At 36.4% G+C, this 27,016-nt stretch overlaps 1 protein-coding gene across 29 annotated transcripts; it reads right to left on the reverse strand.

Moving 5' to 3' along the window:
* Window positions 1-14,584: 14,584 nt before the first annotated feature.
* Window positions 14,585-21,427, reverse strand: LOC114307936 (arginine--tRNA ligase, cytoplasmic). 29 transcript variants are annotated; one of them, XR_014339998.1, is made up of 7 exons: window positions 21,226-21,427; window positions 18,214-21,120; window positions 17,715-17,795; window positions 17,351-17,434; window positions 16,993-17,096; window positions 15,829-15,886; window positions 14,585-14,724 (listed from the first exon to the last, which is right to left on the reverse strand). XR_014339998.1 is itself a non-coding variant. In XM_082887144.1 (7 exons), exons 3-6 carry the CDS (start codon window positions 18,325-18,327, stop codon window positions 17,013-17,015), a joined length of 363 nt encoding a protein of 120 aa, XP_082743270.1. In that variant the 5' UTR covers window positions 18,328-18,423; window positions 18,928-19,012; window positions 19,123-19,263; the 3' UTR covers window positions 14,585-14,724; window positions 16,993-17,012. The 29 variants fall into 29 exon arrangements, 16 of the variants coding, with proteins under 16 accessions (XP_082743270.1, XP_082743274.1, XP_082743259.1 ...); XR_014340004.1 differs by having other exon boundaries at window positions 17,319-17,434; XM_082887144.1 differs by lacking the exons at window positions 15,829-15,886; window positions 21,226-21,427 and having other exon boundaries at window positions 18,214-18,423; window positions 18,928-19,012; window positions 19,123-19,263.
* Window positions 21,428-27,016: the final 5,589 nt, after the last annotated feature.

Here is a 27,016-nt window from a genome sequence, read left to right on the forward strand (position 1 = left end):
GCTGACTCGGAAGGGAGTCAAGTTTGTGTGGAGTGAGACTTGTGAAAAGTCGTTCCAAGAGCTGAAAGTTAGATTGACCACCGCTCCGGTGTTGATTATTCCGGAGAGAGGGTTGGGTTATGCAGTTTATTGTGATGCCTCACGAGAGGGTTTGGGTTGTGTGTTGATGCAAGAGGGGAAAGTGGTAGCTTATGGCTCACGTCAGTTGAAAATACACGAGAAGAATTACCCCACACACGACCTAGAGTTAGTAGCAGTGATTTTTGCCTTGAAAATCTGGAGGCACTACCTTTATGGTGAGAAGTTCGAGGTATTCTCGGACCACAAGAGTTTGAAGTATCTGTTTACACAGAGAGACTTGAATTTGAGGCAGAGGAGGTGGATGGAGTTCATCGAGGATTATGATTTTGAGTTGCATTATCATCCGGGAAAGGCCAATGTTGTGGCCGATGCCCTTAGTATGAAGACCATTAGTGATGTTGCTAGTATAGCCATCCGGGAATGGGAGATGTTGGGAACACTTGGCGAGTTTGATTTGCTACTGGGCGAATCTGTTGAGGCTGCGGCCTTGTTTTCTGTTGTTGCGCAGCCTACACTTGTGATTAGAGTGTTAGAGGCACAGAGAGGTGACCTTGAGGTAGAATCCCTCCGAGAGAAGATCTCCAGTGGGAAGGTTGAGAAGGGTTTGACGGTGTATCCCGACCTGAGTGTGAGATATCGAGACCGTTTGTTTGTACCGGAGTCTTGCCGAGAGGAAGTACTCCGAGAGTTTCACCATTCGCGCCTTGTGGTGCATCCGGGAGGTACTAAGATGTATCAGGATTTGGGTCGCCAGTTTTGGTGGCGGGGTATGAAGAGAGATGTGGCTGTTTTCGTATCGAAGTGCCTTACTTGCCAGCAAGTGAAGGCCGAGCATTAGAGGCCAGCGGGTTTGTTGCAACCCTTGCCTATTGCCGAGTGGAAGTGGGAGCATGTCACTATGGACTTCGTTGTAGGTCTTTCGAGGACTCAGCGGGGTAGTGATGCTATTTGGGTGGTTGTAGACCGGTTGACTAAGTCGGCGCACTTTATTCCTATGCGCGTGAGAGATTCGGTGGATCATCTTGCCGACTTGTATGTTCGGGACGTAGTGAGATTGCACGGGGTCCCAGTGACGATCATCTCAGATAGAGATCCTCGTTTTACTGCTAGGTTGTGGCAGAGTTTGCAGAGTGCCCTGGGCACTAAGTTGACCTTTAGTACGGCTTATCATCCTCAGACTGATGGGCAGTCCGAGCGTACTATTCAGATCCTCGAGGATATGCTTCGGGGTTGTGTCCTTGATTTCAGTGGGACGTGGGAGAGGCACTTACCTTTGGTAGAGTTTGCCTACAACAACAGTTTTCAGTCTAGCATCGGTATGGCACCGTTTGAGGCCTTGTATGGCCGACCATGTAGGTCTCCAGTTTGTTGGGCCGAGGTGGGTGATACACCTTTGTTGGGTCCGGAGTTGGTTAGGGAGACGACGGAAAAAGTTGAGCTTATCCGTAGGAGGCTTGTTACAGCCCAGAGTCGACAAAAGAGTTATGCCGACCGTAGGAGGAGACCTTTGGCGTTTGAGGTAGGTGATCATGTCTTTCTGAAGATATCACCTAGGCGAGGTCTGATGAGGTTTGGGAAGAGTGGGAAGTTATCCCCTCGGTTTATTGGTCCTTTTGAGATCCTTGAGAAGATTGGTGAGGTTGCTTATCGGTTAGCCTTACCGCCGCAGTTGTCCGGAGTGCATGACGTGTTTCATGTGAGTATGCTTCGGAAGTATGAGCCAGATCCATCACATATGTTGGATTGGACCGATTTAGAGGTAGATGAGGATGCCTCGTATGAGGAGAGACCGGTTCGGGTCTTGGATAGGCGGGATCAGGTCCTGCGTGGCAAGACCATTCCTTTGGTGAAAGTCTTATGGAAACATCACGGAGTGGAGGAAGCCACTTGGGAACGTGAGTTGGGAGTCCGTGAGAAATATCCGGACTTGCTTGTTGATATGTGATCTTGTATTTACATTTTGTATTTTGTTGAACTTAAGAGCTTTTATATATGTCTTAAGTTGTGAAACATTGAAAATGTTTTGATTATTGGAAGTATGTTTTGGAACTTGCCTCATATGGAAGTTGAATGTGACACTATATGTGTTGAATACATAGTTGAAATTGGAAAGATAGTGCATAATGTTGATGCATGTTGAAAATACATATGTTGTTTACATATTGTGATATGTCTCTTGTTAAAGGGATGGGATGACCGGTAATGGGTCGAATTGTTGAATGTTAAAATGTAACATTGTCTAAAATGGAGGAAAACCTGTTTTTAAAAACTTGTGCTTAATTTCGGGGGCGAAATTCTTTAAGGGGGGGAGGTTATAGCGATCCCGGGTTTACCCTTGTTGTACAGTGATCCGGACATGTGTCTGTGGATGTTGGTAGTTGGTTATTATCGTGTTTACATTCCTTTTTCTTCATATTTGAGTTATAGGATGTGTTAGGCAGGTTTGTTACAGGTTGGTTGTGTTCGGGAGCCTAGTGTTGCTGCCCAGAATTTTGGACCTTCGCTCGAGCGAGGAGTTGGTCGCTCGAGCGAGAGTGGGGTTCGTGTTTGGTGGGTCGAGCCAGAGTGGCTCGCTCGAGCGAGCGGTTGCACCTGGTTCTGGACCTGAGAGCTGTCTTTCTTGGCTCGAGCGAGCTTCCTTCGCTCGAGCGGTCTGGGTTTTTATTCACTCGATCGAGAAATTCTTGGCTCGAGCGAGAGTTTTCTGTGTCTGGTCGCTCGAGCGACCAAGTCTTCGCTCGAGCGACCAAGTCTTCGCTCGAGCGAGCGTGTTTTATATCAGCGGACAGTAGTGATTTTAAACATCACTTTTTCACTTCATTCTTCTTTCAAACCCTTGATCCGACACACTCTCTCTCTACACTTATATTCTCTCTAAGATTTGATCTCCCTAGAGTGTGAATCTAGCCTAGGGCCTTTGTTAAAAAGATAGAGGGTGTTGAGAGCTTCGATTTAATCTGAAAAAGTTTGGATTTGGAGCAAGTTGATCTTCGAGTCTTCATCTCCTTTTTGGCTAAGACTTCAAGGTAGGGATATCCTACTCCTCTCTATGGATTTTGTCTTTAAATTTTGGTATTTTGAGATGTTGGGCTTGGTTTGGTAATTTTGTGAAAGTTTGGAGCTTTTGTGTAATTTTACAAAAGTTGGGGTTTTATTCATAATAAACCTAGATGCATGTTTGGCATAGAGAAATAGAATTAATGTTGAATCATTGATGAAAATGGGACCTAAGGGTTGAAATGGTAATTATGGAAAATGGCCTAATTACATTGTTTAATTAATTGGGATAATTAATTGGGAGAAATGAGGAAATGAAATGTTGATTGAATATCCATTTGTGCATTTATTTTCTGTTTAGAAATAACTGCTTTGGGCTATCGGTGGAGGATAGTCGTGATTGTTGTAGACAATGCATGATGATTAGGCAAACTGAAACTAATCAATGAAATGTGTCATGGAACTTGACAGTTGATAGAATACATTAACTGTATGTATTGGGTGATTGTATATAGAACCATTGTGTTTGTATACGTTATGTGTAGAGGTGGAGATAGGGGATGTACTCCGCGGTTTAGGGGAAGATAGGGGATGTACCTCTAAACCGGATAGTGTTGGGAGAAGATAGGGGATGAACTCCGTAGATACAGCTCATATGCTTGTCTAAAGAAGTGAAGATAGAGCTTATATGCTTATCTTTGTGATGTGTGGATATAGCTTTTATGCTTATCTGTGGATATTGTTGTTATACATATCTGTTGTAGAATGTGGATATAGCTTATTTGCTTATCTGAGAATGTGGATATTGTTGTTATACATATCTGTTGAGCATGTGGGTAGTGCTTATATGCCTATCTGTTGAAAAAGGGGAAATAAAAGGTAATTGGGACTTGTAAGTCGTTTGACATAAATATATGATTTATGTGATTGTATCAGTGTTGGCCATCTATCAAGCGAGCGGATCCTCTAGAGTTAATTCTCTAGAGTGATCTCCTAAAGTAATTGATCGAACGGTTCAGAATCAAACTCACCAAAACGACGTCGTTTTGGTGAGTATTTTGAAAAAAAAAAAAAAAAAAAAAATTCAGATTTTTTGAAGCTTTTTTGCAGATCAACAATGGCTTCCATTTATCATCATCATCTAGAGTTAATTCTGCAAAAAAAATTCACTCTCTTCGGATTCGATTTATCACCATCCTCGGGTTCTTTAGCTGAAAACTTCTTTCTCTTCTTTGATTCGGTGCTTCCTTGTCGTTTCGCCGCCATTGATGAGTCTGTGGAGCTCAACCAAAGTCTCTCTCTGTGCTGTGTTGTTCTCCTCTTCTTCTCTAGGGGTTTGCGAGGGTTTTGTGGGGTTTGGCACAATATGGAGCGAGCGGATCCTCTAGAGTTAATTCTGCCATTGTTGATTTGAAAAAAAGCTTCAAAAAATTCAGCCATTTATCATCATCATCTAGAGTTAATTCTACAAAAAAAATTCACTCTCTTCGGATTCGATTTCTCACCATCCTCGGGTTCTTTAGCTGAAAACTTCTTTCTCTTCTTCGATTCGGTGCTTCCTTGTCGTTTCGCCGCCATTGATGAGTCTGTGGAGCTCAAAAAATCTGAATTTTTTTTTTTTTTTTTTCAAAATACTCACCAAAACGACGTCGTTTTGGTGAGTTTGATTCTGAGCCGTTCGATCAACTACTTTAGGAGATCACTCTAGAGAATTAACTCTAGAGGATCCGCTCGCATCTATCAATTGCTAATCTTTTAGTCATTGTTCATGGTTGGTTTAGTATATCTCTACTGGGCTGTGGCTCACCCTATATGGGAATATCATTTTCAGGTGCAGGAAGCATGCCACCTCCAAGGACATAGCTGGAGGCTAGAGGCGGACATACTTTTGTCGCCTAACTTTTGACGTATTACATGTAACTTCAAGCCAAGGGCTTAATGTGTAAACGAGTTAGTACTCTTTTGTTGTAACCAAGTTTTAACTTGGAAAGCTGTAAGCCCGTAGGGCATTTTGTTTTGATGTTAACATGTAATACTTATGTAATGGAACTCTAATGAATAAAAGAATGTGGTTAGTTTATATGTAAATGCATGTCTTATCCGATGGGTTTAATGTTGTTATTTTGAGGGTGTTACACACATTATATATAATAATGAAATTTATTTGGGTAAATGACATCTCTTGAGATTTTTGACAATTATATGGACTTTTTGTAGTTTTAATAATTACACTAACATCTCTTACTTTTGAAACTATTACCAAGATTCTCCCATTAGTACCCTCTGTTAGTCTATTTGACAGAATTTGTTGATGTCATGCTGATGTCATAGGTTATGATACTTGAAATCTATTTTTTCATCTTTATTTATCTCATTTAAACTATTTTATTAAATTAAATTTTAAAATTAATATCTCGCCTTCATTAATGGTTAAATTTTTATTTTATTTTTTATTTATAAAAGTTCAAAATCTTATTGTGGAAAAAAATAGAGCCAAGAAATTACATTTATATTTTGAAACAGTTATGAAAAATAAATAATAATTTCATACATATTTAATACGATAAATTAAATTTAGTGCATTTAAGATTAAGATTAAGATTGATAATGAATGAGTTTGCTTTAATTGTTAGAAGCCACAGGGAATGTAAGATTTTTTTTACTTTTATATTTATTTTTTAATTTTTTTTAATCGTGTAAGAATTATCAACCTGTGTGTTTTTAAATATTTATCGACTAGAAGTTTAATGACTGGAAGATAAAAATTAAAATTCGAGAATAATATATCGTTGAGAAAAGATAAAATAATAATTTTTTTACATATGAATAAATAAGTAATGCAAATTTCTAGAAAAAAATAAATCCATTTATTTAGAAAAAATTAAAAAAAAATCAAATAATAAATGTATTATTTAAAATGATAAATTTTACATTATTTATGTAGTGTGGAATAGGCCTCATATTAAGTTATTAGGATGTTATCTAACATTAATTTTAGAGAAATTGTTTATTTTTAAGTATTTTAACAATGAAAATTAAGTTTTTTCCATTAAATTTTTAATAATGTCCTAACAATTTAAGGATTTTATTTAATATTACTTGAAATTTAAGAATTTTATTAAATAATACTAAAGTATATATAAGTCTTTGATAATATATATGCAAAACCTCAAGGGAGATAGGTGTAATTTACCCATGTCGATAATGAATAAGGTTTCTTGGTTCATAAGTATTTTCGTCTTTTCACATGCAAACCAAAGGGTAATATGGTCATTTTCACACCCAAGTAATGTCGTTTGTACTAACTTAATAAACTGGAAGAGTCTTGATAATAGTTTTAAAAGTAAAGGAGGTTAGTGTAATTATTGAAACCATAGAGAAGGTCCTTATAATTGTCAGAAACCTCAGGGAGATAAATGTAATTTACCCAATTTATATTGAAAAATTTAGGAGTTGATGTCACTGTTGTGCGGCTCATGAGACACCTTTTGTTTCTTATTTTGATGATATGAACCATTCAAATTTTAGAAAACATCGAGAAGAATATACCTGTAAAAATCAAGTTGATCGATATCAATAATCCCTTCATCAAATCAGATTTGTATTTAGTTTGATACATACATATTCATACAGATGTGATTTGATGAAGTTATCAATATCCGATCAACTTAATTTTTTACAGAAATATTCTTGTTGTTGTTATCTAAAATTTAAACGGTTCAAATTATCAAAATAAGACCCAAAATGAGTCTTACGCACCGTACAATAGTCATCTTTGTGCATCATGCATAACAATGACACTAATTCCAATTTTTGTTTGTGGACAACGGATGGGCACAACTTAATATATACATGAATTACTCAAAGACGAAAATGGCAAAAGCGGGAGAAGGATGGAAACCAGTGTTGTATGGTAGGGGTAGGTACTCTCAAAGTTATGATGGAGGTCGATCTGGTGTTCATACAATCTTTGTGGACAATATTCCTTCACCCATGAGCTCGAAGGGGCTTCATATTCTGTTCATGAAGTTTGGAATTGTTCGAGATGTATTCATTCCAAATAAGTTAAGGAAAACTATGTGGTCAAGGTTTGGATTTGTTAGGTATGATTGTCCTATAGCTGCTGAAGTGGCAATCCAAAAAGCTAATGGGTTGTGGTGTGATGACAAAGCCTTGAAAATTAAGAGAACAGAGTTCCAAAAGGAAGCATTGGGTGTCAAGGGAGTTGGTCAAGATGCGCAAACTAGGAAAAGACTTGGAAGAGAGGACGAAGGATCTAGGTGGCGATTAGGCCAAAAAGTTCAACCAAATATAGGCTATCGGTCATATGTAGAAGCAGTGCAGTTGGGAGCCAGTAAGGAAAGTGTGGGTCTCACAGTCGTAGCACATGAGGCAGGAAATGGATAGCTCTATGATAGCTTTATTGTTAAGTTGAAAAGCTATTACTTTTCAGACTTTCAGAAAGCAGTCATAGAGAAGGGAATAACAGAAATTATGGTAAGGAGGAGAGGAGGAAAAATGGCAGTAGTTCCATTTAAATCATCTGATGATATGAAGGAAAATGCATCATTATTAAAGGACTGCTGGAATGAATGGTGCGAATCAGTGGAAGAAATTCGGGCACATAGAGCAAGAACGAGAAGTTTGGTTGAGTTGTTATGGAGTCCCACTTAATCTATGGAGTTCATATACCTTCAATAAGATTAGGAGGTTGTGGGGAGCGGTAATCAGGTTAGATGAGGAGACAACTAACCAATTATCCTTCAAATGTGGTAGAGTTAAAATTGTTACAATTTTATGGGGTATATTAACACAGTTGTACTGGTGAGGTGCTCAGGCAGAAACTACCAAGTTAGAGTATGTGAGGAACAAGTCAAGGTGTCAAAAGTTATTACAAAAGCTTGTAAGTGTTCTCTTCATGAAAGATGTAGCTAAAACAATATGGAGAACATGTATGGCAGCAATGGTGATCGAGTAACAGAGGAGGTGCCCGAGATGGAAGGTGTGTTGTAATATACAGTGGCAAAACATGCTGATCGGGCATATCAGTAGAGAAACGACATGGCAGATTTGTAGAGGGATGACGTGGCGAATGGTATAGTAGGGAGAGGTGAGTCTGAGGTGGACAATTCATCTCCGTCGTTAGTGGGAGAAACTATTATTTCAAGTATGGGGAACTTAAAAGTGGCACAAGCATGCAAAACTGGAAAAGGCAGTGTTAATGCAACGATAAACCTGAAGGGAAGTAGTGAGAGGGAGGGGGAGGATGAAGAAATTGTGACTCCTAGGTTTATGAAAAGTGTTAGTGGGTCTGGACTTGAGAGGCCTGAAATCCGAATTCAAGTAATGTTAGAGGAGGCTCAAAACAATAAGGATATATCCAGGCCCAGCCCAGAAGTTGTGAGATTGGGCATTATGGATAATGGCAAGATTGTGGGCCAGGTAAATAATCAAATGCCATCTTCACCTTCACAAGTTAAGTTCACATCGGTGGGAGTGGAATCTGGTGAGGATTGGAGAGTGGAAAATTCTCAAAATTGCAAGCTTGTGGGAAAGAAAAAAGCCCTTGTGCCAAGTTTCGGGGGAAGATGAGGTAAGTTATCTCGGAAAGAGGGGAAGGAAGGTCAAATTAGAGGATCATCTGCTAAAGGAGTGTGGCATAAAGGACCTGTGTTCAGAGTTGTTGCAGTTGTTCTTGTTCGATCAAGTTCGGTTGGTATGGCAAATGTGGGTGATGACCAAGCCATTGAGGAAGCATAAAAACGGTAAAAGTGAGAAAATCTCTGGGCATCAGTTTTAAAGGGAAGGAAAATGAAGTATTACAAAGAATTGTGGAGGTGGAAAAGAATGATACGGAGAGGGTCGCTCAAAGGAATGAAGATGTTCTAGTTTGAACAATCTTCATGGGTGATATAGGTGTTCACTTTGGTGTTTCTAATGAAGTTATTGTCTTCAAATGAGGGTTTGGAAGGCTGGAGAAGAGAAGAAGAATCAGAGCATTACTTAAAGAGAGAAAAATTGAGTGTGCCTTCTTTCAAGAGACTAGGAAAGAAGGTATGTCAGATGATTTGGTGAGACTGATTTGGCATGTTGATGAAATGGAGTATATGTTTGTGGATGCGGAAGGTTCGGCTAGTGGTTTGTTGTGTGTTTGGAAGCCTTCTGTGTTTGCATTATCTCAGTGATGTGGCTCAAGAAGGTTCATCTTGTTATCAGGTACATTGCTTCCAGATTTTAGGTGTGTTTTGATTAATGTTTATACGCCAAATGATGCAGTAAGCAGGAGGCAAGTGTGGAAAGTTATTTCCAACTTCAAATTAGGATTTCCAGATCCTTGGTGTGTGGGAGGCGACTTTAATGAAATTAGAAATGTAGGGGAAAGAAAAGGGTGTATAAGAAGGGATAGAAGGATAGTAGAATTTAATGAGTTTATAAAGGGGTTAGCTTTGTATGATGTTCCAATGCATGGAAGGCAATTCTCATGAAGTAATTCTGAAGATGGGGGTAGATGGAGTAGAATTGACAGAGTTTTCCTAGAACCAGAATGGATGAGAAAGTTTAAATTTAAGCTGCGGGGCCTTTCAAGGGGTGTGTTTGACCATTTTTCCCTGATATTGATGGAGCATGAAAGGGATTGGGGGCCAAAGCCGTTTAGATTCTTAAATGCTTGGTCGTTACATCCTAAGTTTCTAGATGTGGTCAAGCAGTCGTGGGAGGCTTCAAATGTCTCTGGGTGGGCTGGGTTTATCATTGCAACAAAACTTAGATATCTCAAGTTGGAATTGAAGAAATGGAATAACGAGGTATTTGGCAATGTTTCCTACTCACTCAAAAAAGCTGAGGTGGAGTTTCATGAGCTTGATCTGTTGGCTGAGTCTAGAGATTTGACAGAGGCTGAGATAGTTAGGCAAAATGAGGTGTGGTCTCTAAGGAAGAGGGACGAGTGGGATAAGAATATAATGTATTTTCATACCATTGCATCTTATAGACAGAATCGAAATTTACTGAATTCAATTATAGTTGAACGGGTATTCCATGAGGATCCCACTACGGTGAAACAGGAGGTGTTTAAGCATTTTAAAGGTCTGTTCACTGAAAATTGGAGGAATAGGCCAAAGATGAAGGGTCAATTTAAATCTATTGGCCACGACCAAGTGGCTGGAAATTTGAAACCAGCTTTTTCTGAAGATAAGGTGTGGGCTGCTATTAAGAGTTGTGATGGAAATAAGTCTCTTGGTCCTGATGGGTTCAACCTGATTTGCTTTCAGAAGTGTTGGCAAATTTTGAAGTCTGATGTCCTTCAATTTTTCAAAGAATTTTATGAAAATGGGAAATTGGTGGCTGGTGTGAATAATTTTTTTTTCACTTTGATCCCCAAAATTGAGTGCCCAACTAGTTTGTCAGATTTTAGACCAATTAGTCTTATTAGGTCTTTGAATAAGATTATAGCTAAGGTTTTGTCACATAGAATCAAGAAGGTGATGCCCAGGGTGGTTGGAGAGGTACAATCAGCCTTTTTAGGAGGTAAAAATATTCTGGATGGTGTCCTCATTGCGAATGAGATTGTTGATTGGTGGAAGAGGAGTCGGAGAAAATGGTTGATACTCAAGCTTGATTTTCAAAAGGCGTATGATTTTGTCAGTTGGGAGTGTTTGTTATCCATGATGGAAAAGTTCAGGTTCAGGGCAAGGTAGAGAGGTTGGATCAAGGAGTGTTTAGCATCGGTCAGAGTGTCTGTGTTAGTGAATGGCTCCCGTACAATTAAGTTCATTCCTAAAAAAGGCATCATGCAAGGTGATTCGTTGTCTCCATTCCTTTTCAATTTGGTAGCTGAAGGTTTGAACATGTTAATGGAAAGAGCCAGATCACTGGGGTTGGTTAGGGGAGCTGTGGTGGATAAAGATGAAATGGTGATCTCACATCTCCAATTTGTAGATGATACAATAATTTTTTATGAAGCTAACATAGAGAAGGTCATGGTAATTAAACGAATTTTGAGATGTTTTCAACTGTTTTCAAGGTTGAAGATTAATTTTCATAAGAGCTCCATATGTGGAATTGAAGTGTCTGATGTTGAGGTGAAGGAGTTTGCTTCCAGACTTAACTGTGCAAGTTAGAAGCTTCCACTGATGTATCTTGGTATGCCTTTGGGGGCTAGTCTCAGGTTGAAGAAAACATGGAAACCAGTCATCGAAAAGTGCAGAGTCAAATTAGCTTCTTGGAGGAGGCGATTCTTATCTTTTTGTGGGAGATTGACGCTTATAAAATCTATGTTATCTAGTCTTCCTATCTATTACTTATCTATCTTTAAGCTTCCTGTGTCTGTGGCTAATGTAATAGAAAGGATTCAAGCAAATTTTCTCTGGGGAGGGTCTGAATTGAAGAGAAAGGTCCACCTGGTCAGCTAGTTGGAAGCAACCAGAAGTAAAGAGAATGGGGGTTTAGGTATTAGAAGAATCAAGGTGGTTAATGATTGCTTGTTGGCTAAATGGTGTTGGAGGTTCGGGGCTGAATCAAACACCTTGTGGAAAAGGATATTGTGTAGCAGGTATGGGTCAATGGGTGGGAATTGGCTGCCTATTACTACTTTCACTGGTACTTATTCAAAAATCTGGGGTGGAATCATTAGCATAGGTCAATCAAATCCTCAGCTTGTGAGTGTTTTTCTGGATAATAATCGGGTGGTGGTGGGTAATGAGAGTAGAATTCATTTTTGGATTGATTACTTGATGGGGGCATGCTGTGTTAAGAATGAATTTCCTAGGTTGTTTAGTCTATCAATAGAAAATGAGGTGTCTCTGAGATTGGTGATACAAAGGAATGAAGTCTCACCTAGGTGGAGCTTCAAGTTTAGAAAAAGGTTATTGGGATGGGAGGCTGATGAATTTAGCAGATTGATTACCTTTTTAGATCAAAATTTGGTTGGCCTCTCTGATAGGGAGGATGGTCTTTGGTGAGTTCTCTGTCTCATCTCTGTATTCTTTGGTTGTGCCTTCATCTTCACTAGTGGTAACAAAGTTGATTTGGAATAATTTTTCTTCTCCAAAAATTCAATTTCTTGGTTGGTTAGCTTGGAAGGGGAGGCTAAAACAACTGGTTTTTTTACAAAGGATTGGAGTGTTGGGGCCAGATGCCTCTGCTATATGTATGTTCTGTAATGGTGAGCTTGAATCTGTTTTTCATCTTCTTATCTGGTGCCCCGTTTGCTTAGAGAGTTTGGTGTAATCTGTTGCAGTGGTGAGGACTGACTTGGGTAATCCCACAAACAGTGGAAGGAATTCTTAATTGGTGAAGGGGCTTCAAGTGGAAAAATTATTTGAATATGATCTGGCAAATTATACCATTTGCGGTATTGTGGTCTTTATGGAAATTCAGGAATGAGAAAGTATTTTGCGAAAGACAGATGCACTTGGAGGAACTGTGTGAATTGATCAAGACAAGGATTGCATTGTGAGCCAAATCTTATTCCAAGGATTGCTGTTACTCAGTGCAATAGATTATCTGCAACGTTCAGGAAATTCGGCTTGGTCTCTAGCTATCACTAGTGTTAAGCTAAGGATGGCTAATGGTTAGAGTATGTTTGAGGTGAAGGGTGAATTTCTAGTGTTTTTTTTTGCTATTTTTGCTCTGTTGCTGATTTGTCTGTTAGGCAATTTTGTTGTCATTGGATGCTGGATGTCTTTTTGACTCTTTGGATTAGGAAATGTATCAAGTGAGGTGTGATAGGGCTGCTGATGGATTGGAGTGAATCTATTTGTTGTTAGTTGTTGTTGCTACTAATGGTTGCTGTTATTCTTGGTTTTGGGTTGGTGGTAGTTGTTGAATTTTGCTGCTGCGGAATTGTTTTGGTACTGTGTTGTTTTGAAGTTTTTGGTGTTGTTTTCATATGCTTATTGTTGTTGGGAGTGGTATGATGTGCTGTTTTGGTGGGGTTTTGTTATGTCATTTGTTGTTTTTTCTTTGCTTTGGTTGGTTTCTCACTAACTTTTGATGGTGTGCTTCTGGGATCGGGCGGGCTTATCGGTGTCAACCTAGTTGGGAGTGGTATGCCTCGCGATGACGCTTTTTGCAGCCATCTTTTTTTTCTTTCTTAATGTAATGAGTTCTTTGTTCATCAATAAATATTTTTTGGTTGATCAAAAAATGACACTAATTCCAAAATTTTATAATGGTTGAGATAAGAGAAATTGTTTTTGTATTAATTGCAAAAATTAATATCTTAAAGTAATTATTATTAAAAAATATTTCAATAGTAACCAATAAAGAAGTGGATAATATTTATCAATTTGTTAACTGGGTGAACAAAATCGAACACACAAAATGTGCAAACAAAGTAGACCACGGTGGAAATTATCTTTGGTCCAGTGTAGGTCACATGCAATGTGAATCTATACTACCCATTTTATTTTAAATGTACTTTCATGCTAAACTCTCACAACTCGGATGGAGTTGGAAATCATAAATACAGGTCACACGTTAAGAACTTGAAAATATTATATATTTTTTATTAAGTTGAATGTAACACTACTAAAAATCGGACTTTTTGCGATGGTCTCAAACGTCATAAAAAGTTCATATATCATCGCAAAAGACTTTTTGAGACAAAGTAGTGACGGGAAATGGGGGGTGGCGGAAGGGAACGTGACAAAAAGTATTTGCGACGATTACAAAACGTTACTTTCTTGTAGTGACGGCAAATTAATGGTTTTTATGATGGTCACAAATGAGAGAAAAACTTCACTTTTAGTAACGATGTTTGTTGTAGTCGCCAAAACTTTTTTAGCAACAGTATTTGACGTCATGAAAAATATTATTAGTGACGGTCTAAAAACGTTGCAAAAAAAATGGAATTAAATTAATATCATATTTGCGACAATTTAATCCGTTGCAAAAAGTATTATTAGCAACGGTCTAAAACGCCACAAAAAAGTAGAATTAAATTAATACCATATTTGCGATAGTTTAAACCGTCTCTAAAAATTTGAACTAATATGTATATTCTACAGGTTAACCCGCTGCTAATAAATTGTAAGGAAATGATGATTACATTAGCGACAGTTATTGTTGTCGCAATAAAATTATTTTCATAAAATCAATATATATTTTATTAATTCATTCTCCATACAAATTATTAATATTTTCTAAAATAAAATACATCCACATCCACACACATCCACATTCACAAAATCATTTATATATATATATATACATGTAACCTGTAACAATTGTCAACCAAATATTCTTTACAAAAATATATAAATCATCCTCCAACAATACTAATAATTTTTGATATTCAAGAACTTAAATTTTTGTATCTAAAGAAAAACAAAAATATCGACAATACAAATAAAAACACATAGATATTATGGTTTGTTTTAATATCAACAGTAAGTTCTAATATCGAAATGCAAAGATATCATCACGTACTCAAAAGGAGTTGCATTTGCAAAAAAAAACACGCAGACACAAAAAAAAAAAAAAAAAAATAAATAAATAATAATAATCATTTACAATATAATTAATTTCAAGCTTTAATAAAATGTAAAATATTTGATATTTATTTTAACAAATAAATAAACACAAAAAAGATTGTAAGCTGCAATATCGACATGCGAAAATATCATCACGTACTTAAAAGGGTTGCATCTGCAAAAAGAACCAAAAAAAAAAAAATCATTTACAATATAATTAATTTCAAGCTTACAAAAAATGTAAAACATTAGATATTTATTTCAATAAATAAATAAATACATAAATAAGATTGTAAGCTCTAATATCGATATGCGAAAATATTATCACGTACTCAAAAGGGTTGCATCTGCAAAAAAAAAACCAAAAAAAAAAAAAACATTTACAATATGATTAATTTCAAGCTTACAGAAAATGTAAAACATTTGATATTTATTTCAATAAATAAATAAATACAAAAAAAAAAAAATTGTAACATATACATGAATCAAGCGCCACACAATGTATCTTCCAACAGTTTCTCCAACTATTCTTAGACCTCGGGATATTGTTTCCAAAAGAGCGTTCGGCTTTTTCGCTTTTAAGACAAAGACTGTGCAATATTCAGGGCCAATTGGAACTCCATCAATTTCACACAACGGATCATCACTAATAAGAAGTCCCTCCGCCAATTGGACTATTGGTATACGTGAACTATCCAAAGAAACTTTAATTACATGCTACAATGATGATAATACTATTAAAATCAAGTAGTGATTGAACACATTGTACTATAATATAACAATAATCGAATAAACACAAAAGATGAATAGAGTTTGTAAAGAACAAGTTTTCATAAACAGAAATTAAGCTCTAGATTCAAAATCGGGAATCGGTTTCAAGTTCCGTCTTCTCCTACAAGTCATTTGTGCCTCGTTAGTGGTGTGTCAAGTTTCGTTGACATTAGATGCCGTGTAAGCATTTTAGTGAGTCAACCAATTCGAAAAAGAGTTTTTAAAGAACAAATTTTCATAAACGAAAATTAGGCTCTAAATTCAAAACCGCGAATCGATTTCAAGTCCCATCTTCTCCTACAAGTCACGTGTGCCTAGTATGTTGTGTGTCAAGTTCCGTTGACATCTGAGCCCGTTTGAGCATTTTAGTGTGTCAACCTATTCAAAAAAGAGTTTGTAAAGAACAAATTTTCTTAAACGGAAATTGGGCTCTAGATTCAGGAATAAGCATAATGTAAGCCTTATGAGAGAGAGAGAGAGGTTGCTATATATCACCAAAAGTCTTTACCTCCTATGTGTTTCCCATGTGTCATGGTAAGTCCCACGATTTTGTAATATGGTAGATCCTACACATACACTATACACATTACTTTTATTGCATGGAAAACATGGGAAGTGAAATAAAATGGTGAAAAAAAATCTGATGATAAATAGCATTTCTCTATCAGAAAAACATTAAATATATAGATATATGCCATTATGGTGCACTGTCAGAGAATTTCTCAGAAGAATTTCAGACGTGAAGCAGAAGAATTTCTCAATGTCACAGACAATATCACCGGGCAAACACAGAACTTTGACTTCACACTGATGAGACCTTTTACGGCTAACATAACCACAAACCAGCATTAACCAACTTATTCACTCTAGCCTGAACATGTTCTGATGCATTCCTCACTCCTTACACATCTACCATTCAAGAATGAGAATCCATTAATTATAAATAAATAAATAAATAATTATGTATAACATATTCTATAAAGTTTCAATTTTACAATTGTTCCAAATCCATTGTAAAAGGATCATTGTCTAAAACACTAAATGTCACCTCAAACCCATCACGCATCACTATCTATATCTTTAATTTCAATTTTCCTGATTGAAACTAGCATATAAAATACTAGTTCTATTGAACTAAGCAATTTACTTGAGTCCAAAATAAAAAAAGAATAAACAATGATAAATTACATTTATGGGCCTCTGGCATCCCATACTGTAAGCATGTACCATACTAATGTCCTCATTGCATGTGCAATAACATAATTCAACAAAGATTCATAGTCTAGTCTTGCCACAATCTGTTACTTATTACGCCTATACAATAACTAAGGTGATGAAATAACAATGTTTTATGTTTGTAGAATTGCGATCTTATATATCAATCTAGCATCAATTCAAGTAGTCATACAAAATGGCCAACCTGATAACATGAGTCAAATATAAAGTGACAGAGACTTGAACCAGATACATTTGAATTGGATGAAACAAACACTTGGTGGGGCAGGGGGCTGTGAACCATAAACCAAGAATGTTCTATTTTTAGCATGCACACTCTAGATTGAAATCCAAAGTTGGTGTCTTTTTTAAGTGGCCCCATGGTGCAGAAAACTTGTGTGGAAAACACAATCAATGTTTGACATTGTCATTAGTTAGAAAAATATCAGTTAAGTACCTTCTCCTCTATCTTAATTCCTAGACGTTGATAAACTCTTTGATATCCCCTTCGGTTGATTTCACAGATTTGTACCCATGCCTTCCAATACTTCTCTTCCCCACCTTGTGATGCAAGTTATGCCACAGGAAATGAAAACAAATAAGATAAATGATGAGACATGATGAAACCTCGAGATAAAATTATTAACCAGATTTTCTTCCAAAACAAAGAAACAAAATTTATTGTTTATAAATCAGACTTCCTCCAAAATAGAAAATTGAAATTGATAGCTTTTAAGTTTTTTTACAAATGAGAAATTTAATTATTACTATAATCAATCTCACAGGTCTTTAAGGCATAAAGGTAAATGCTTCACCCGGAGACTGACCACCGCTTGTTGTGAACTCTCCTTGAATTCAGGATCACTGTCAAATCTTTGCTTTGATGCCTTATAGAATGCCTAATGACAGCATTCAAGTTAAATCAATAATATCCATTTTCGTTGAATTTCATGATTCATTTCAATGAAAAAAACTTGAATCGTGCTGATTAGTTGTCTACGGCAAAGGCATAAGTTGCTCAAAGCAGCACAAGCAACTAGTTACTTGAATTGTTTACTAATATAAGCAAGGGACTTTGTTGCATGAATATAGCATAAAAAAATATTCAAGTGACATGAAGAAGTATTCCGTATGTACAAATTCAAGAATTTCACCTAATTTCCAAAAAATTTATCTCACCTTGAGATCTCCGATAGCTTGATCATTGACAACCACCACGTTTGGAAATTTTTCGAACAGAAATTCAATTAGCATGCCAAACTGCAGAACATAAATTACATCTTTAAGACATAATAGGAAAGCAACAAAAAAATTATCAAAATAGACTTTTATAATTCAGACAGCAAAGTGGTCATAATATTATCACCTTCAAGAGCAGCAATAATCAATAAAAAATTATAATTTTTCCACTTAACACAATAAGGGCCTGTCGGAGTTCCTTCTCCAAACACACATTAAGGAGGGAAAAGGCATTGAAGAACTTAAAACCACTGTTTCACCCAAGAAATTATTTTGATCCAAATGAAAAGGTTAACTCATAAAATGGGACAACCAATGACTAACCCTCATCAAAAAATAAACAATTTTGACAAAACTTATATAAAATTTCAAGATAAAAGAGAGAAAACAAACACACAGATACAGATATGCATGTGCTCACACACACACACACACTTACCTGTGTACCCCAGTCACCAACATGGTATCTCCGAAAAACCTCAACATTTGAAAACTCTAGCATGCAGGCTAGAGTGTCTTCAATAATTGTAGATCGTAAGTGGCCGACATGCATTTCTTTAGCAATGTTGGGTGAGGAAAGTCAACCACTGCCCGTTTGACTGTAAGTTTCGGCTACCATGTTTCAATACCGTTTATTAGCATCTCTTGGCTGCTATGCAGTGGCAACAATGTATTTTAGTAAACAAGATTTTCACACCAAACCAAGATAGCCCATGATTTTATATTGCTATCCATTGCTATAAAAAATTATCAATACCTTTCCTATCCATTTTTTTGGGTGAATAAGTCACAAAATAAAAGACAAAAGATTACACAAATACAAGGGGAATTCCCCAGGCCCTAATAGAAACAGACAAAACACCCAGCAGAGCAAAAAAAACAAACTACCAACAAACTGCTAAAACCAAAACCTAAACGACCACCACAAAAAAGATCAAACATAACGACCAAAAGAACAGAAAGAGAAAAAATAAAAAATAAACCAGACTATAACCCATAAAAATAAAGACACCATGTACAGCCCACAAGAGAGAGCAGAACCCAAACAGAAAAAACCAGAAAACAGCAAACGCAGCATAACAGCCACACAAGGTAGCATATTCTGGAAACGTAGAGACTGGAATCAGCAGCCCTTTGAAGCAGCTGCAACTACCTGAGCAAACCAAGATCTGCCAAACCAGTTGCAGCATACTACCATAACAGCAGCTCACTGAATCAGAAAGCTACCAAACCCAGCACTGCAGCAAACAAAGAGAACCAGCTTGAATACCAGCAACAAGAGACAGCCACAGGAACAACAACACAGACCGCAGGCACACTGCCATGCACCACTACAGAAGACTCTCACCATGCACCACAACAAGAAACTCTGAACAACACACTGACAGCAGCAGCGCCACTAAGAGCCATGAAGGGTAGCCAGAGACATAAAAAATGAGCACCCAGCTATAGCAACTTAAAGAATTCCACAGAAATGGATGACTTGCCAACTACCTCCATGAAGAGATCCTGAAACGCCAAGAGATCAACACCACAGTGGAAAATTCAACAAGCACTCAAAAGTAATCTCTGTCACTCAGCCCACCAACTCTCAGCAGACTACCCTGCTGCAAACAAAGATAACAAATATGCAAACTCATATCACTCAACCCTCAATATAGAGTAAACACACAAGCTCCCCTAACTTTTAGCTCACTAACACTCAACACACATCCCTAACAAAGAGCCAGCTTAGGACCTGCGGAAAGAAATTTGAGGGCTCACATACTCAACCCTCAAAGAAACTCACTATGTCACTCACTAACCTATTTTAGGACTCCCATCACTCAACCCTCTTTCCTACAATGTACCGGCCAAACCTGCCACAGTTAGCTAACGAATCCAACAAAAAAAAAAAAAAACATTAGCTAGCTTCAGTGTACTTGTAAACAGAACATTAGCTATTTGATTGAACAATAGAAGGGGAAAGTGACCACTCCTTTATATGCCAATCATTAGCCTGATCAGCTTTAAACTTGCTCGCAGACAACAATCTATGTCTGATCAGATTTTTAATCCTACTCAGCACAGAGTTCTCATTAGACTTTTTTGATTGGAAAATTGTGCAATTTCTTTCATGCCAAATACAATAGATGGAGCAGGTAAGCACAAGTTTGTAAATGGTAGTGGACAAAGACTTACCACGTGTATGAGTAGAAAACCAATCAATTAAGTTGCTCAAAAGAAGATGAGGCCACTGCATATTGCATTTCACCTGCAAAGACTGCCAAATTCTTTGAGAGAAAAAGCAGCCAAAAAATAGGTGATTGTGGTCCTTATTTTGCTCCTCACACAACACACATGTAGCAGATACACTAATACCAAACATAATCATCCTATCCAAGGTGCTAAGTATATTCTGGAAAGCAAGCCAACTCACAGTGCTAACTCTGGGAATATGACACTTAACCACAGCAGAGTAGACCAATTAACCTTGGGACCCTTAGGCCTCCATTCATTCCAAGCTGACTTTATAGAGAATACACCATTAGCAAAAGGTTGCCAAACAATCAAGTCCTCACTCAAACTAGGTCTCAAATGCTCAGGTGTACTACTCTTGATGTCATCTAACTCCCAGGTCTGGCAACTAGGCCACCTCCAAGTAAAACCATTGACAATAGACTCAACCTTAGCCTGAGCCTAAATACCAGAGTCATATATAACCCTATCCCCAAACTTTCTATGAAGAGGCCCCAAAGGATGTCAATGGTCAAACCAGAGAAAAGTCCGCTTCCCATTACCAATTTTGCCTCTTATTTTTGTCCATAAGCTCATGGCATTGTTGCTGCCTCAAAAGAAATCCCCAATTTAACAATTCAAAAAAGAGTATACAAGAGTTTCCATTGCTATAAAAGCCTGAGAAATTTTACAGGTGACAAACTCAAAACTTCAATTCACATATTTCCATAAATGAGAAATACCATTGGTAATCACCAAATCTTGGATTGCAAGCAGCAACAAGAAGCTCAACGTCATACTCATTATAGGAAGCACGTATGAAAGGAATAAGTGTATCATCTTGTAAGAAGAACATTCAATTAAGTATTGAAATAGATAATGCTCATCTCTCAGTATTTAAAATTTAAGCCATAAATATGCAAATATTAAGTTTTATATAGATTTAAAACTACAATTCCAATCCTCTCTCTCTCAATCTCCAATCTCTGCACCACTTTCTAGGGTTCCAATGAAGAGGGTTTGATTCCAATGAAGGCAAAAGAAGAAAAAAAGAGGAGAGAAGAGCAGAGGAGAGATAACTGGATGCCAAAGGGTTTGTTTTGTTCTCGCCGCCGCCGCTACAGACAGACTGTGAGGGTAACGCGAGAGCGAGAGAGAGAGAGAGAGAGAGAGATTGTGAGGGTCTGTGCGAGCGAGTGTGAGAGGAAAGAAAAGGAGAGGAGAGGAGGGTTACCTGGAACTCTTCCCAGGCTGGAGCTGTTGGGGCTCCGAGATGGAAAGAGACTGGGAGAAGGCAAACAGTTTTTTTCTTTTTCTTTTTTTTTTTTTTGGTTCATCTGAGAAGAGGATACTGAACGGGTATGGAAGACAAAGCAAAGATGAAGGGCGCGGGAAGCAAAAGGAAATTTTTTTGCGACGGAGGAATAAACAGCGTCGCAAAAAAAATAAACAATCGCAAAAAAAAAAACCCGACTGGTGACAAATCGTCACGTAAAATACTATTTTTTTTCCACGGTCTTGGATTTTCAGTTGCAAAAAAAATTATTTGACGACAGCGTCATTTACCGACGCAAAAGGTTCTGTGTCCAATACTCCATTTTCTAGTGGTGAAACATCCTATAGTGTAGGCACAAATCCGAAAAGAAGAACGAATAAAATAAAACAAAAAAATGAAGCACAGGAGCACCATCATTTCACAGGGAACTCAAAATTTGAAGCACAGAGCACCCAATTAAAATTGTAAATAAAAAAAAAAGATAGAAAAAACACGAGCAACAGATCTTATCGAAACAGCGACAACAATTAGCTTCAACACAAACAATATAAATATAAAGAAATACAGAACTAAACAAAAACCTTGAAATAAATTGTAAAACATACTGACGTGATTGAAATCCACTAATTCCAGAAAAAAAAATAAAAAAATAAAAAAAATTACAAACATAGAACACAAACAAATCCCTGCTATAAATCTGTCATAGAATTCAGTTTATCTTCTAAAAAAAAAAAAAACATTTTCCCTAACAGTCCAAGAAATCAATTTCGCTCATTAAGAAACCCATAAAAGCAATCCTGCAAAACAAAAGAGAAAAATTATGAAAGAGAAAAAGAGCAACAAAAGAGCAACAATGGACAGAGGGGAAAAAAATGCAAGTAACATTCACACTTGAATAATACCAAACATGAGCACAACCGTGTCGCAGAACAGCGCAAGCACCATTGAAAATTGCATCAGCAATACAGCTGATATGACTCTTCTCAATCCTCACCTATAATTAAAAGAATAAATTAAAATTAAAATTAAAATATTCAAATTGCATGAGGTAAATATAATTTATAAGTATACCTCACCGACTTCAAGATGGTCATTATAGTGCTCTATCATTTACCTACAAAATCGAGTAACTTCATAAGTAGTACTTTCGGGCGGACTAAACCCGTACTTATCCCGAAATTGCTTTTTATCTGCCTCAATTTTAGTGTGCTCCCTTGCCGGAACACCGACAGTAGGAATTCTAGAATGCCAATTAGGATAACTGAACCCTACATGACAATCAAAAGTGCATCCATGTAACAGTTGACAACTACTTATAATATCTCAAAACTTTTTTATAAACTTTTTTTTCTCAGTGTCATCCCAAAATGAAGAATCGTCTAATAGCCACAATGGATATCCACCCATTTACTGAAAACACAAATGAACAAAAGATTAATTAGTTAAAACTACACACGTAAACAATATTAAAACAATATAACATATTTAACTTACACATGAGGGTCGTTGCCCAAGTCCTTAATAAAAAGGGAAAACTTATACGAAAGCCTATGTTCATTGATATAACTTGGCAATGGTTCCTGTTTAAAAACATTACCCTCTTTGTAAGGCTTAACCATCACTTCAACAATGAAAGAGCGAAAATCCCTAATGTCCGCGCATTTTGCATTAAGAAGCTCTGCAAAAAACAAAAATTTCAGATATGAATTTCAAAAACCATAACAAAATAAATGAAAATAAAAAAATGAGTTACAATATACCATTAGCATGTATTGCCTTTTTGACCCAAATAAGTTATGGTTTATAGTTTACAACCGAGATTCCACGCAACAATCTAGTACAACAATAGCCCAAAAGGATAGATTTGACGTAATGCTTTGTTAATATCACCAAATAGAGGCATTATTTTAGGTTTAATATAAGTCCACCAATCCTTGATAGCATAAGACTTTCGGACCAAATTTTATATTCAGAATCAACCTAAGAGAAAATATCTTTGCTAGTAGCCTACCACCCATGCCTACAATGTATCCACGACCAGGGGAAGAATTTCCACACACTCCTAATGAACAAGCTACAATTGTATATCAACTACAAGGTCGTCAAGCTGAATTTCAGTATGAGAAAACTTCTTTGTCCACCTCTCTAAATGAAGATTTTGCAGTGGAGTTTAGTAGTTTTGACTTTGAAGATAATCGTAGAGCAATGGAGCACTTGATGACATTGAGGATTTTAAACAGAGTAGTTATGTTGTAGACGGTTACTTTGTAGATGGCAATAGAGTTTTATTTGAAAAAGTTGGACAAGATATTTTCTATTGGGTTGATTCAATAGACCATTAGCATGTATCGCCTTTTTGACCCAAATAAGTTTGGCTTTATGGTTTACAACCGAGATTCCACGCAACAATCTAGTACAACAATAGCCCAAAGAATAGATTTGATGTAATGCTTTGCTCATATCACCAAATAGAAGCATTAGTTTAGGTCTAATCTAAGTCCAATCCTTGATCTAAAAGTTTTATGCCATCAAGAATTGGTGGACTTACATTAAACCTAAAGTAATGCCTCTATTTGGTGATATTAGCAAAACGTTACATCAAATCTATTCTTTGAGCTATTGTTGTACTAGATTGTTACGTGGAATCTCGGTTGTAAACCATAAAGCCAAACTTATTTGGGTCAAAAAGGCGATACATGCTAATGGTATATTGAATCAACCTAAGAGAAAATATCTTGTCCAAGTTTTTTCAAATCAAACTCTATTGCCATCTACAAAGTAATCGTCTACAATGTAACTACTCTCTTTGAAAATTCTCAATGTCGCCAAGTGCTCAATTGCCCTACGATTATCTTCAAAGTCAAAACTACTAAACTCCACTACAAAATCTTCATTTAGAGAGGTGGACAAAAAAGTTTTCTCATACTGAAATTCAGCTTGATGACCTTGTAGTTGATATACAATTGTAGCATCTTCATTAGGAGCATGTGGAAATTCTTCCTCTGGTCGTGGATGCATTGTAGGCATGGGTGGTGGGCTACTAACAAAGATATTTTCTCTTATGTTGATTTTGAATATAAAATTTGGCCTGAAAAGTCTTATGCCATCAACGATTTGTGAACTTATATTAAACCTAAAGTAATGTCTCTATTTGGTGATATTAACAAAGCATTACGTCAAATCTATGCTTTGGGCTATTGTTGTACTAGATTGTTGTGTGGAATCTCGGTTGTAAACTATAAACCCTAACTTATTTGGGTCAAAAAGGCGATACATGCTAATGGTATATTGTAATTCATTTTTTATTTTCATTTATTTGGTTGTGGTTTTTGAAATGCATATCAGAAATTTTTATTTTTTGCAGAGCTTCTTAATGCAAAATGTGCGGACATTAGGGATTTTTGCTCTTTGATTGTTGAAGTTATGGCTAAGCCTTACAAAACGGGTAATGTTTTTAAATAGGAACCATTGCCATGTTATATCAATGAACAGAGGCTTTCGTATGAATTTTCCTTTTTTATTAAGGACTTGGGCAACGACCCTCATGTGTAAGTTAAATATGTTATATCGTTTTAATATTTTTTCTTTGTGTAGTTTTAACTAATTAATCTTTTGTTCATTTGTGTTTTCAGTAAATGGGTGGATATCCATTGTGGTTGTTAGATGATTCTTCATTTTGGGATGACACTGAGAAAAAAACGTATATAAATTTTTTTTGAGATATTATAAAAAAAATTTGAGATATTATAAGCAGTCGTCAACTGTTACATTGACGCACTTTTGATTATTATGTAGGGGTCTGTTATCCTGATTGCCGTTACAGAATTCCTACTGTCGGTGTTCCGGCAAGGGTGCACACTAAAATTGAGGTAGATAAAAAGCAGTTTCGGGATAAGTACGAGCTTAGTCCGCCCGAAAGTACTACTTATAAAGTTACTCAATTCTATAGGTCAATGATAGAGCACTATAATGACCATCTTGAAGTCAGTGAGGTATACTTATAAATTATATTTACCTCATGCAATTTGGATATTTTTATTTTATTTTAATTTAATTCTTTTAATTGTAGGTGAGGAATGAGAAGAGTCATATTAGCTATATCGCTGATGCAATTTTCAATGGTGCTTCCGATGTTCTGCGACACATATGTGCTCATGTTTGGTATTATTCAAGTGTGAATGTTACTTGGTATTTTTTTTCCCTCTATCCATTGTTGCTCGTTTGTTACTCTTTTTCTGTTTCATAATTTTTCTCTTTTATTTTGCAGGATTGCTTTTATGGGCTTCTTAATGAGCGAAATTGATTTCTAGGATTGTTAAGAAAAATGTTTTTTTTTTTTTGGAAGATAAACTGAATTCTATGACAGAGTTATAGCATGAATTTGTTTGTGTACTATGTTTGTAATTTTTTTTTTCTTTTTTTTCTTCTAGATTTAGTGGATTGCAGTCATGTCAGTATGCTTTACAATTCGTTTCAAGGTTTTTGCGACTAAATTTGGCGACCAAAAATAGCACTTTTGGCGAACTAAAATTTCTTTTAGTTGGAGTTGGTTGAAGGTTTTAGCTACTATATTATTTTAGTCGAGATACAATGTTTATTGGCAACTAAAAAAAAACTTTAGTCACTAAATACAACATAATAGGCGACTAAAATATTTTTAGTCGGTGTTAGTCGAAATTTTAGGCTACTAATTCTTTATTTAGTCGCCGTATATTGTTATTTGCCAACAAAATAAATTTAGTCGCCAAATAATGGGGACATGTAGATGAACTTTTGATGACTAAAATAATTTAGTCGTTGTATATTAAATTTTTGCCAACTAAAATAAAAATTAGTAGCCAAATGTTAGGTTTGGCTACCAATGTTTTAGTCGCTGTTAATGAACATTTGTTGACAAATAAGAATATGGTCGCTAAAGATTCCAAATATTTTTTAGAGAGAAAGACATTATATTGGCGCCTAGTATCCTATTGACACAAACTCTTTTTGAGTTCTGTTCTGTCTCACACAAACACTTTAGAGAGGTGGATAAAGAAATTTTCTCATACTGAAATTTAGCTTGATGATCTTGCAGTTGATATACAATTGTAGCTTCTTCATTAAGTGCGTGTGGAAATTCTTCCTCATGCCGTGGATGCATGGTAGGCATAGGTGATGGGCCACTAGCAAACAAACCAGCCCACCCAGAAGATTGTGCCATACCTAATAAAACAAATAGAAAAGAACAAAGTGGGTGTTTGGGAAGTGGCTATTTTAGAGGCTTTTTTGACTTTTTGGCTTTTTTAGTTGGCTATTTTAGCTTTTGTGTTTGGAAAAATGAGATGGATTTTTATTTGAGTTGTTGCATTGAAAATGTGTTGAAATGATATTTGAAGTTAAAATGACAAATTTGTCCCTAACCTCACATTTTTTAAAATTGATGTAAAGGGACAAAATCGTCATTTACCATTAATGGGACAACTTGTCAATGTGACAGTGGTAGGCAGTGTCTACCCTGTCACTTGACAACCCACGGTTTCAGCTATATATATATATATATATATTTTATATAATATAAAGTATTGGTTTAGGGGTTTTTTTTGGCTTTTTTTTTAGCTTGAGGCTATTTTAGCCTCAAACTCAGCTTCCCAAACACACCCAAAGTATAAGTAAACTAATAGAGTCAATAATATAAATACAAATAATAAACCTAATAATAGTCGATGAGCAAATAAACATAATCAACAAGAATATCATTACAAAAAATACA

The sequence above is a fragment of the Camellia sinensis genome, chromosome 9 (genome assembly GCF_055761805.1).
Source record: "Camellia sinensis isolate YWXY chromosome 9, ASM5576180v1, whole genome shotgun sequence".
Classification (NCBI taxonomy): domain Eukaryota; kingdom Viridiplantae; phylum Streptophyta; class Magnoliopsida; order Ericales; family Theaceae; genus Camellia; species Camellia sinensis.